The 13,949-nt window shown below is 35.3% G+C and overlaps 1 protein-coding gene across 1 annotated transcript in view; it reads left to right on the plus strand.

Annotated features, from left to right (window-relative positions):
* MYOM2 (myomesin 2) overlaps positions 1–13,949 on the plus strand; it is a 73,286-nt gene that overhangs the window by 43,967 nt on the left and 15,370 nt on the right. Inside the window, exons 20-28 of the mRNA XM_072855763.1 lie at positions 1,601–1,779; positions 1,949–2,063; positions 2,648–2,804; positions 2,908–3,014; positions 5,041–5,085; positions 5,552–5,688; positions 9,321–9,465; positions 9,577–9,636; positions 10,943–11,010. Of these exons, the coding sequence (XP_072711864.1) occupies positions 1,601–1,779; positions 1,949–2,063; positions 2,648–2,804; positions 2,908–3,014; positions 5,041–5,085; positions 5,552–5,688; positions 9,321–9,465; positions 9,577–9,636; positions 10,943–11,010 (1,013 nt within the window). The remainder of the gene's footprint in view (positions 1–1,600; positions 1,780–1,948; positions 2,064–2,647; positions 2,805–2,907; positions 3,015–5,040; positions 5,086–5,551; positions 5,689–9,320; positions 9,466–9,576; positions 9,637–10,942; positions 11,011–13,949) is intronic.

Below are 13,949 nucleotides of genomic sequence, written 5' to 3' on the forward strand. Positions count from 1 at the left end.
GGCCAAAACCCCTTGCAGGATTTCCAGCATGAGTGATGGATTCCTTGCCCAGAGCCCATAATTATTTCATCCTTCTGCAGAACTCTAGTCTTAGGTATCACTGTGAGCCTCTGTGAGTTAGCAATGATAGCTAATGAATTATTTGACATGACTTAAATAAAATGAAATGTCTGTGGTCTCAGAATCCTCAGAATAGAACATACTTCATTACACATTTTCTTCTACTGTCTAGATTTCTAGCAGGTGCATCCGCCAGTGGAATTTTAATTATCTGTGGATATATAGACATTTAGGTTAGGATTTTTAAAGAGCCCTGAGAGAAGGCTTTAGGTTCCTTTAAAACTGCAGTCATTCCATGAGAAATCTAGTATTTATCCTCATAAGGTCTGCAACAGGTACTTATATATTTATTTTCTGAACTGTGCTTATCCACTATGGAGAAACACTTTTCTACTGTTTTTTGCTGTATATTTGCTGAATATCATCCTTTACAAATGTTATGTTCATTCATCACTGGTTAACATCATATAGGCTGGAATGGCAATCAGGTTTATTTCTAAGGTTTTTCTATTCTTCTTTATTTTAAATGGTGAGACATGTTGTAGGGAAAAGTAATATCTTGAATTAGGCCAAACTGACAACACTAAGAAAATCCCTAAGTCTCAGGTACTTTCACACTTCCTTACTCTAAATTTAAAGCACAAGAAGCAAGCTTCCAGCTACATTATTTGGCTGAATATCAGTGTTCTGTCATGGGTGTTTTCACCGTGATAGGAAACTTCTTTGTGCTTTTATGGTCTACTAGTATACTAGTAGTGCTCTAGTAGTCTACTAGATTGTGCTTTTATAGTCTACCAGTATAAATAAATATCAAGTAATAGTAAAAAATAAATGCTACAAGTTAAACTGAATGGCACTAGAGCAGTTAAGTGAAGGAGAAGGAAAGTATAGTAGGGAGAATATAATTTGATAGCTGCAAAGGTATGAACTCTCACTTATTCATAGAGCATCAGGTTGGTTTTGGTTTAAATAGTTCTCCTAACAGATATCCTCTTGAGAACTTCTTCTTGGCTATTGTTATCCACCTCACAATGAAAAATTCTTCTGTCAAGGAATGAGAAGCCTGATCCAAAGTCCACTGGTTCCAGTGGGTTTTGGATCAGTCTGAAAGATCATGGTTCATGTATACCAACAAAAAATAAAAATCTGATGCTAAATTATGAACCTGAATCAGGCTCAGTGAAGCAACTTTTATGTGGGGCTGGTGAATAGACAAGAAACCTCTGTAACTTGCTGGAAAATTTTAAACTGCATGGATTTTCCACATGAATAACTTTCCCTTCAAATGGAGTTCCTGAGATCTGGCTAAGAATGTATGCTTCAGAATACTAAAGTCACTCACTGCATAAAGCAGGTATTGCTGTATACAGCCATGAGGGGAAAATGACCTAAATACCACATATCCCAGGTTTATTGTAAAGGATGAGATTTTTGAAAGCAAACACAATCAAAATTAAAGTGGTGCATTTCGGCCTCCGCAGGGCCAGTTTGCAAAACTTTATTATATTGAAGTGAACTTCCAATATTTGAAATATTTTAGGTCCTGCCTATGATCTCACAATTTGTGAAGTTAGGAATACATCACTGGTTCTTCTGTGGAAAGCTCCTGTGTATGAAGGCAAAAGCCCTATTACTGGGTATTTAGTGGACTATAAGGAAGTAGATACAGAAGACTGGATCACTGCTAATGAAAAACCTACTTCAAAGCGCTATTTTAAGGTAACATTTTCATTAGTTAGTGTTAACTCAAAACTGAGTTATAAAAACATCTGATTGAGTACAACAAAGATGTGTATTTGAACTTGGGCTTCTGCTAACATCTTCATTTAAGTAAACAAAAGAGTTTAGGTTGTTTTTTAAATTGGCTTTGCTCTTTATCTTGTTCAAGGTCACTGATTTACTTGAGGGTCATACCTACGTTTTCAAAGTTCGTGCAGTGAATGATGCTGGGGTAGGCAAGTCATCTGAGATATCTGAACCAGTGCTTGTCGAGGCACGGCCAGGTAATGAACTGTTTTATGTCCTCTGCTTCTAAAGTACTGAAATATTTAGAAGTGAATTTAATCAATCTGATTTGATATTGTTGCACAGATAAGTATTTCAAGAGTTAAGAAGCTCTTAGCCTTAAAACTTAAGGAAAAAATCATGTGGATACAGAGGCACTGTCAAGACTTTTTGCTTTACTTACTGCAGGAAATATTTGATAATCACTTATTTTAGTTTTTATTCTCATAAACAAAGGTGCTTCTTGCTGTGAGTGAAAAGGAGTATGACAACACATTTATTAAAGCTTCACGAGTGACAATAAAATTAATTTACTTAAACTGTTCATATCTTCTCGTATTCAGTTTCATTTTTCTCAATAAGCATTTATTATTTTTAGTATTCCTTTTTTTGTGTAGAGTAAGAATCTTGCTAGTATGTGATGCTGAGTCAGCATATGACATAAACATGCTTCAAGATCTGCAAATAAGATCAGTATCTGTTAGTGAAGATGAGCAAAATTTGCATGGGCTTTAGTAATTTCTGAATTGCAGCTTGAAAGAAAAATGTAGCCTTGACATTCGAGTTGATTCCTATTTTGCAGGAACAAAAGAAATCTTTTCAGGTGTGGATGATGAGGGTAATATTTACCTGGCTTTTGAGTGCAAAGAAGCTACAGATGCATCTCATTTTGCGTGGGGTAAATCGTATGAGGAGATTGATGATTCTGATAAGTTTAAGATCAAAACAGAAGGAAATCAGTAAGTCATGCCAGTCTATCAAATTATTAGAAGTTTGTCCTGTTAAAACCTCAATAACATGAGAAACCCTGCTAATTATATCCTTATTTATTCATGATTTTAGTTCTAAACTGTACTTCAAAAATCCTGATAAATCAGATTTGGGAACTTATTCTGTCTCAGTTAGTGACACGGATGGGGTTTCATCCAGCTTCGTTATGGATGATGAAGGTAAGGTCCTTACCATCTCAAGTCTTTCTTAATTTTGTCACCTCAACTGCACTAAAAATTGTCCACAAAAAAAAAAAGAACCCCACAACTCACATTCTTTCCTATGCATTAAGGAAAAACAAAAAAAGACCACACAACAGGCTTTGTGTGATTACTTATTTTTCAGATTATCGCAATAATGAAAGTTGGGATAACTTAAGGCAATATTTTCTTTTAAAAAAAGTTAAAGAATATGCCCAATTAGAATTGTTTTCTTTATGCTGGGACTATAATGCTGTTTGCAAATATCTGTTACACTTTCAGTTAAATGTCTGAAAATGTTGCTTTTTTCACTGTTTTGTGAATCTCTTTCTCTAGTATGTCACTTTTGCTGTGCTTTGACTTTATAGCCTTTCACATCTTTTATAATAATTGGTGCTCTGTTAGCTGTAAAGCCACCATCAGATCTCTGCTTAGGAGCTTCATATAGAGACAGACCTTGAGGCTCTAGACATAGTTTCATATAACTGAGATGCAGAGAATTAGTGAGAAGAATGTGAGAAAAAGGATGTTGCTTCAACAAGATCTAAATACATTGGGTTAAATTATCCTTTGGTTTAAATTTAGATTAGTTTTGTTTTATTTCATTGCAGCTATTTTGTTTCATTGGAGTTGCAATGAATTTGCTTCAGTCTGACTTTGGTTTACCATTGAGAGGTGCTGAGGTGAAAGGCAAAAGGGGGGACTTCGCTATTTTTAAATAGCACAAAAATTACTTTGGTGCTTTCCCAGTCCACATGCTGTAATTGCTATGCCCAGTTCCTTAAGCATGAAAATCCCTCTACTTATCTTCTAAGTAAGTCATTTGTGGAGAGGAGATGAGACTGAGTGTGAGTCTGACAGTAAGCAGAACTTTTATCACAGTGTGAACCATGTCAAACCTCCCATTCAAAGTAGGTGCTGAGAAGAAATCCATGTGCAGCCAGAAAAAATATGGTTCTCCAGGACTTGAACCATTTTTGTGGACTTAGTCATTACCAATATCTGCTTCTTCGAGGGAAGCTAAACTTGTAATATTTTTAATTTTCAAATGAATACTGTAGGAAAAGACAGATATGGATTTGATCATGAGAACTTCCCTTTGGCTTTAGTTTTGAAGCATGACTCAAACCTGTTTGTAGGTCTTGTCACCATCAGTCCTACCTTTGAAGTTTTTTTTGTAGAAGAGCACTGAAGGTGTTTCCCATCCCACACTTAGCCCATGTCTTCCCTGGTCATATCTGTCACTCAAAATTACACTTTTATTTGCATTGCATCCCTGCACAAGTGTCAGATTTTGTATCTTAGCACTGAAAACCATTATTTCACTGCCCACTTACTTCCTCAAATGCTATAAATTCTCCTGTAGTTTTGCTAAATCCTCGACCATGTCATAAATCCTTGCTAATTTCCTCTGGTCTTTACATTATCTGTAAATTTGGAATTGGCAGTAATGTTCATCTTCCAAATCTTTATTAGTAATGAATATGATAAATAAGGTTAGTATGAAAATCTAACAAAGTGATTTCTAGACCCTCATGCAGCCTTCATGAGGATTTAGTGCATTAAATAGAACTTTCTGTACCTTTTCAGACTAACCTGCGCTCAATCTTGTTTCCTGCCACAGTAAAACAAGCTGTTCAGGTACAGTGTCAGAAAGGAAGTCAGCAGATAAAAGAACCTCATACACTGCTTAGAAGCTATTGTCTCCCATCTTTCATTTAAAACCCATAGAGAGTTTAAAACAGGTTTCGTCCCTTGTTTAGATTTTTTTGCATAAGAAAGTGTACATGAAAATGCGTGAAATAGGAACACTCGCTAAATCCATGTATCAGAATTTTAAGTTTCTTAAATCTTATTTTTTAATTATCATTTCCTGAAGAGTTGGATATTTCACATATAAGACTTAAGATTATCTGCTGATGCTGATACGTACCTTCTTTGACACTCATTTTCTGACTGTATTTTTCAGAATAAATTAAAACATTAGTATTTTTCTTAATTTCAGAGTTTGAACGTTTGATGGCATTAAGCAATGAAATAAAGAATCCAAGTAAGTTGAAGATCTGAATCTATTTTATACTCTTAGAACAAATATAATTACATACTAATGACTGAAGTTTCAAAAAGATTCTTTCTGAGAAAATGGCAGCTTCATTTTTCATGGAACAGCTTGCTTCCTTATCTTTCCATTCATTTAGAAGAATATTAGTTTGCACTGAATAAAATCATCATTGCCTAAAAGTCTTCTGAAGTTTAACTTTGACAATAGACTATAGGTTGCCACTAGCCAATTCCTTAAACAATGTGCAAGCTATAAGCTGTAAATTCTTTTCTCTCTTTGAGAAATTAATTAAAAAATCAGCCAAAGATTGCATTAGACATCTTTTCCCTGTATAAACTTTATTCTATATCCAGCATTCCATAAATAATAGGGAGATACTAATATTTTACTACAATAGCCTTTTTTCTCACAAGGATTCATGCATTGTTGACTTTTGATGCTTTCCTTTCTGCAGCAATACCTCTGAAATCAGAATTAGCTTATGAGGTTCTTGAGAAAGGAGAAGTTCGTTTCTGGATTCAGGCTGAAAGCTTATCACCAGATTCTACCTTCAGATTTGTTATTAATGATAAAGAAATTGAAAACAGTGATGTAAGTACATATTGAGTACTCTATATATGTGATTTTGTTTAATAAACCCTTATGCATTAATAGGTATTATATTTTTATAGTTGCTTAAAACCATATTATTAAGGTCTGACAATACCTGAAAGGAATGCCAATGTTTAACTTGAATCTTTTTTTCAGTATAGAATTCCTGTTGTAGAGTAAGCCTATTCATACCAAAAAAAAGAGAGCAAAGTTTAACCCTCAGAAGTCTGTATTCATTTTGGGTAGCTATATGATCAACAGCCAAAGAGAAGGAGAAATTAGACACAGACCAGTACTAAACACATCTGATTAAAAGTAGTGCACAAATATTTTAGGAAAATAGCTCAAGACAAAAAAGGTGCTTCAAGTACAGTTTTGGACTCCAAACGAGCAAGACATGCTGTTCCCAGAGACCCTCTGAGGCTACTGCTACTAGTTTTACATACAATGTGGCAGGCACTTGACAATGCAACAATGGTCATAGTTATAAAACTTTTAGATGGTGTAACTTTCAATTTTTTTTTTTTTAATTTTATCTTAGACACTAAATGAGCATTGAATGGCTACATGGAGATGAAAGGGCAGGCCACCAGCTTCCTGCATTTTTATAGCTCTAGGAAGACCTTTCATAGAAAGGGACACAAAAAAGTGGTCAGATTGGGCTGAGAAGAAAGCAAGGTCATGCCTTTGCAGGGCTGGAGTATGGTTCATCTACTGGGCATAAAATACAGCACTGGAAATATCTTTTACTGTGAGGAATCCACCTCCAGTGCAGCTGTTTGAAAGGTTCAGTTTATTCCTGAGGATGCAAAGCCTGGTTTTGGCCAGATAAGCTTATCAGTCAGCATTTTTATACCATAGAAAAGCAAAGAGCATTTACTTTAATTACATATTGACAAGTGGAAGAAGAAGTGTTTCTGAGTAAAATACTTCTCTGGTTTTCTTACTTTAAGAAGTAATAAACTATAGCACTGAAAACCTGAAATTAGTGACTGGGATGTATTGAAATGACAATATTCTGTCTTGGCAATATTAGTGGAACAGAAGGAGCTATTTTTAGTTCGCATATGTTTTGGAAGTGTTGACATCAGAGAGAGTCTTGAAGTGGAGCTGCATTATTTCACCTCTTTAATTAGTAACCCACAGGTGACATTTACGTTTGGAGACTGATGATATTTTTGTGGAAAGTCACATAAAAGCCTGGTATTTATGGTGCCCATAAAATCATTGAACTTCATCTTGCTGCATAATGGCAATAGTTAGAAGCCTAATTACACTCTAAAACCTGCCTGGAGACTGGGCTACAGTCACTGAACATGTTCAAGAGACCGCTATGATGGTGAATTGTAGTCTGATTCTTGACACTGGCTGAAGTGATAAATTTTTCCTTCTAGGTCCTAACAGGGAACGGTTTCAGTAAGATTTCAAAATAATCTGAGAAGGGAATGAACTGGGTCCCATTTAATCAGCTGTCATTTTAATCTTTTAATATTTTTTTTCCTTTACCCAAACGCAAGAAATAAAAAAAAATTCTAGAAGTGTGATAAAGGATCAGATTAAAACATACATCTTGTTCTTCTTTTTCTGCTTCTGGCAAATCTCAATTTAACATTCTCCCTGAGAACTCATGAAACGAATACAAGTGTTGTCCTTGACCTCTGTGGGCAAGAGACTGTAAACGAGAATTTGAATTTGCACTTTTTGAAGCACAAATTCAACCAAACTTGACCAAATTTCACATTTGGTAAAGTTTATGACTTCTCTTTTTAACATACCTGGCCTATCTCCTCAACTCTTACAGACGAACTCTTACATAAGTAATTTTTCTACTTAATTTCCTGATTAATTAAATCTTGTCTTATTCTTTGACATTATCTTTCTTTGAACTGTATGGGAAAGTGCATATCCAAATTATATGAGCATTTTCTCATGTTATTTTATATAAAAGTTATACCTCAGTCTCTTCCCTCTAAGTCACTTATTTAATAAATTGTTATCCTAATAAATCTGTTGGCTACTGCTTTGTTAATTCCATTATCTTTGCTGTTTCTTCATTCTTCAGTTACCCCATTAAGATTTAAACTAGTACTATTTGTACATTTGAAAGTGCCAGTAATGAATGCTAAACATCTTGACTATGTCTACACTATTCTTCCAGGCTTCTTGTCCATACAACAGTGAATCTGTTCTTGAGGCTGACCAGAAGGCATCCCTCAAAGCTGAAGCAGACGTATCTGTGGGGTCATTCTTACTAATTTTCCACTTAAGGAAGTGGTCCCACAGAGTTTAATAACTAGAATTTTTACTAGCTTTTTTTTCCTTCCTTCTTTCTTTCCCTTTCCTAAACTTTATCTAGCTGTGGCTTTAGGTACTTTTTTCTGGTTTTGAAGTCTAATAAAAAGGTTAATCAAAACATTCTGTTTATAAGGCGTCACATCTCCTTTTAATAGTAATAGGGTCTATAATAATTTACTGCATAGAACTTCTTCTTTACTTTCCTGTCCCATCATGAACAGAACAGTTAGTGTGTAATATCCTTGGCCACATTGGTTACCTAAAAGTATTCACCAAGTAACTTCTGTGGAAGTATTTTTGCTTTGTTTTAGGAATTTGTTAGTTGAGATTCAAACAACATCACCATTAGTGGGACACACAGTCCTCATGGTTGTTACTCACTGAATGAAAGAGGATATTACTTAGTAAAAGTTGATTGTATCTAAATAGTACCTGCAAATTCAAAACACATATTTTGCAAGTATTGTCCAATATTTGCTTGCAATTTTCTGTTTCCTTGACGATGCCTGCCAGTAATTTATCTTTCTGGAATACTTAACAGAAAGCAAACACAAAAAGGACACAAACAGTGGAAAACATATTTAACTTTGAATTCAAGTCAATATTTGGTGTTTTGGTTATTCTGCAAGCACTTTAGTAGGTAACTAGATGTTTTGACAGAATTCTAATTCTCTTTTGCTGGACTTGGTTGATTTTTTTAGTTCCCAGAAGCTTTGTTGGTTTTGCATGTTACTGTTCTCATGGTCTTGCACTTTAGTGTTCTTTGAAAAGAATACCTAGCATTAGATGATCAAATCATTACACCCTTCCTAAATAAAATTTTTTAGTGAGAAAATATGATCCAGTATTGAGCTGCCACATACATCTCAAAGATATTTAGTAGTTATGACTTTTTGGATTTGTTGTGATGGATTTATTTGGAGATCCACATTTGTGTCTACAAACATAATACTTACAGCTATTTCTGGACTCTGCTAGGAATAGTGCTTCAGCCTAGCAAAACCCCTTGTTGAACTGGAAGCTGTAATGCAGCTAAAGGCTGGCTGTGTAGGCTCTTCTTCCAACATGCATAATGCCACAAACTATTATTTTAAAATCCAAACCAGCTGTATTATGATGACTTGAGGATTCCAAATGCAGCTGCACACAGAGGTTTCTGCGACCACTGGGATCTTGTTGTACAACAGTAAATACAAGCACAGCCCTGTTTCCATAGTTTACAATTAAAAGGACATGAAAAAGATTGAGTGTGGAGGCAGGGATATAAAACATGATTAATTCGATAGGGAATCATAAGTAATTTACACTATATTAAAGTTATTACTTGTTTATTTCAGAGGCATAAAATAAATTGTGACCGTTCAAATGGCATTATAGAAATGGTGATGGACCGATTTACAATTGACAATGAAGGTACCTACACAGTACAGATTCAAGATGGAAAGGCCAAGAACCAGTCTTCATTAGTTCTCATTGGAGATGGTATGTTCACTGAAACATTGAAACTTTGACTCTGATGAAGAAATGAACTTCAATTATGCTTTGAGTAATTTTGTGACTAACGCATTTTTCATTCACTTCTTCTAAATTTAGCATTCAAGGTGGTATTGGCTGAGTCTGAGCTCCAGCGAAAGGAATATCTCAGGAAGCAAGGTAAGACAGACTAAATCACTGACTTTAAGCCCAGTTTGCAGCTAATGATGCATCCCTGGTGAATACTAAGTGCTTCCAACTTCCACTGATTTCATTAGAAGATGAGTATATTGCACAGTTTGAGGAGACATTGAACCCTTGGTGGATCTTATTTTCTAACATTGTCATATGATACATGCAAGTTGTGACAGAACTTTCACTAAATAGAGAAATAAAGTGGGAGTCCTTACAAGGGGTTATCATTGATCAATATTCATGAGAAGTGTGTCTACTGTAGGCTGTGATCCAACAAAACATTTCAGCACGTTTCGTTTTAAGCATACAAATTGTCCCTTCAATACAATTGACAGAAAAGTAGACAGCATAGTGTCAGACAAGGAAGATTAAAAACCCGATCCTGTGGTTTCTGTCCAGGCAAAATTCCAGGAACTAAATGTGTATTTGTTGCATAGTAGCTATACAGTTACAGAGTTTGTTATATACTTGTTATTGATACTATTTGCAGCTGAAAGTAAGAATTTTTTTAAAAATAGATTTAGGAAAGAAATTATACCGCTTAGAGCATAAACTCACAAGATCTTTCAGTTCTCAATGATTTAAGTGAAAGTCTGGGACTTTGCTACCTCCCAGGTCTGGATATTGCAATTACAGGCCCTGATCCTGTAGAGACTAAAGCATATGAATTTACTGACATGAGTAACCACAATAACTTTAAAAAGACTATGTATGTCAGTAAATTTACTGAAGGATATATATATTTGCAGGATTGGAACCTCAGTGGGGAAAAGGAATATTTCCTGTTCTGCTTGTAATGTTTAACACATGTTTTAACTTTATATAATTTGGACAAACAATGTCTGGCATGGGATTTTTGCTGTGAACATTTAATTGGGTGTTTGGATACATTTGTTTATTCTCCAGTTCCCTTTGCATTAAATACATTGTTTGTACACTTGTTTGTAGCTACTCTGTTTCTTTCCTATGTTTAGTTGGCAATTGGGCATAAACATATTTAGTAAACTAATTTGTCTCACTCACCATTTTACGTTTTGGAATAGTACATGACTTACCATACCAACAGAGATGAGCCTCAGGTTTTTAAGCTGTACTGTAGACACCTGGCTCAATATGATAAAAAATTACTGCAGGATTTTTCTTCTAGTGCATGGGTAGTTCAGGAGTTCCCTCTCATCGTTCCAGTGTAAGGATGTTCTAATATAATTGTCATCCTTTCTCTTTCTTTCACTGGATCTCTCTGATATTCTTCATTCTACAACATATGCTTTAAGACAATTTTGTTTCTTAGGTCCTCACTTCTCAGAGTTTTTGTATTGGAAAGTTACAGAGGAATGTGAAGTTTTGCTTGCTTGTAAGGTAAGGAAATATACTTGAAATAATTTGTTAGAATGTGTTGATTGAAAATGGAGGTAGGAAAATGTGAGGAAAGATTTTGATGTTTTTAAAATTAAAAGTTTTACATGAAAACTTTTTTTATTATTTAGAAATATTTAAAATAAAAATTTATGAATTACTACTCTTCAGCAGTAGTCTTCATTAAAACAAAAAAAAATTATAGGACATTTCTAAATGCGTTACATGATCTAATTCTTTATAATAATTGTGAGCCATAAAAATAATTTAAACAAAATATTCATCCCTTAATGCTCCTTCTTCCGTCCTCAAAAAATAGCCACGAAAAACCTGAGTTCAAACTCTTTCCTCACTGTTTTCTGATTTGGAGGTTCCTCTACCAAAGCATCTGTTATTTAATCAACTGTCACCAAACGTGCAACAAAGGCTTCTAGAATTAAAGTTATAAAACATGATTTTTATTATATTTGGCTAATGACTTTTGAATCTTAACTAATGCTAATGTGCATGGAATTCAGAGTAACTTCTGCTATTAGCATCTTTATATGCCATTCTAAACTGATATATTTTCATTTTTGTTGCTCTTCTAGAGTTACTAATTAGAGGTCTGAATAACTAAGTTAATTGAATTCAACAGGCATCAAACTCTTCTTCATTGCCTTTTCCTGTAATATGGACTCTTTTGCATTAATTTTCTCCACTTCTTTTGAATAAGTTTTTGGCTTTTAATTAGACTAACTTGAATCATTCATTATGAGCAATTTACATGCACATTTGTGGGATTTTTTTCCTTCATTTTTTCTGCTCACTAATTAGGAGACCTTTAACCTCAACTTATTCCCAGCAGAACTGACCTGGGTGGTGAAGCTGCCATTCTGTGTGCCCCCATTTTAGGGCTCAACACTCATTAGCTAACATGGTACCTTTGCTGGTACTGAGCTGCATAGCTGGAGTACTTTATAATCTCAACATGCATTTGCCTCAGGCATGAACCCTGCTTATCCTTTCATTCACATGGGGAATTAAATGTTGCCGAACCAGTTATACTAGTGTTAATTCTCTACAAATTAATCTGAAATTATCCTTCTTTTTATTGACTGTTGAGCCTGTTTATACCACTGAAACTGTGAAAGGCTGAGCATCTGATTATATGCTTTTCACCAGTGTACTTTTTGTTCGTAAGGTCAGAACATTTTATGTAAATGAAATCTAGGATGTGGGCTGTTTGCACACTTGTCATTTTAACTATGCCATTGACCTTATAATGTTTGTTACTGTTACTATGTGACTGGCCATTAGGTTCACATGGTACTGTTGTTTACACCTGTTTAACTGATATTTGTACATAGGAAGAGTTTGAACAACAAAGCCTGGATTTGTCCTACAAACTTCAGATACCTGACATTCAAGTTAGAAGCGTGGCTGCTGTGGGCTATTTCTGTGATAATAAAAACATCCAAGGAACAATCTCTGCCTCCCCATACTATATCATAGCACTTGGCCCAGGTCTCTTCTAGAGTCTGTTTAGTGCTCCTGCACAAAAATAATTGTCATGGGTGTTTTTACCTCTTGAAAGAGCCTGGGATAATATGAAGGAAGTACCTGTAAGAGAGGGCTTTTTGCCTTGACTTTCTCAAAGGCCATGGCTTGAAATAGGGGGGTTAGGAAACCAGGCCAACTGGAAGCTTGTAGGGCAGAGGACTGACTGTATGATCCAGGTCCATAACAGTAATAATGAACAAATATGGATTGTGTTATAAAAGAGTATATAAAAAGTAATACACATTACCTCATGTACCACTTATTTTCTATGTGATTGGACCTGATTGACTTTTCATTGACTTAGTATTTAATCCTGAAATAGCTGGGATTGATGACCTTGTTCTTGGCATTGTACCCCCTGCACGCCAGTGGGACTTGCTTGTCCATCTGAATGACAATTTGATGGTGTTTGCTTTTTATTGTGTGTTTATTTTTCTTCATATGCCAGCATCCACTATCATGTTTCTTCAAGTACTTCTAAGTTTCAGAACGTTCAGAAACTACCGGCTCTTGCATAACTTTGACCCTTATTTGTACTATGTCTGTTAAAAGCAAGACTTTTGGTGTGTGGCTAAACAGTGAAAAAGGTAACTTTTCATAGTAAACGTCAACATGAAATAACCTTGGCACTGCAAATTGCATGTGTCTGAAACTCAGTCTATTTATTGTCAGATTGAGTGCTAACAGTTTTTGATGAAAAATTGTTGAAAGGCTCTAAAGGCTTGTTCCTTCAGGCTTTGTTCAAATAAAATTGCCACTCATGTCATATGACTACAGGAATAGCCACTTTTTAGTTACTGGTAAATGTAAAATGCTGCTCACTTCTCTCAAGCAAGGCGTTGCTTTGGGCCAGGTTGTGATCTCAAATACTCTGTCAGAGATCCATAGCAACCACACTGGTTATTAAGGAGCAATATATGTGATTAATTTGAGCAGGTTTTATAGAGATGTCCAGGAATCAGTATAGGAGACCCTCCTATTTGCCTAGTCACCTCTATAGAGAACTTTCATAGAGCTGTTCATCTATGGAATGACTTCTCTAATGTGAAAGGGTTAGAAACTGGTGCATGTTTTTTCCTCCAAGCAAGCCACTTGAAAACTATTGCAGATCTGTATTAACTTCTGGGCTACCCTCTATCCATTTGTTCAGTTCTTTTTTAAGGAGGCTTTTAAAAGCAACTGCCTCAGGACTGAGAAATGTCCTGCCAGCTCTGTCCTTCTACCAAAGCCACGGGAATTCAGGCTATGCATGGAAATACCATGCACTTCTGTGATTTTTAGAAGGGTGTGGGGATAGTGATGTCAACTAAACCATAGAGTTTCTGAAAGGGAGAAAAATAAAATATATTGCCAGGGTTTCTAAAGAGAGCTGGGCTTTTAGCTTCTTTGAATTCACAGTT

This window comes from Ciconia boyciana, chromosome 3 (assembly GCF_034638445.1).
Source record: "Ciconia boyciana chromosome 3, ASM3463844v1, whole genome shotgun sequence".
Taxonomy (NCBI): Eukaryota; Metazoa; Chordata; class Aves; order Ciconiiformes; family Ciconiidae; genus Ciconia; species Ciconia boyciana.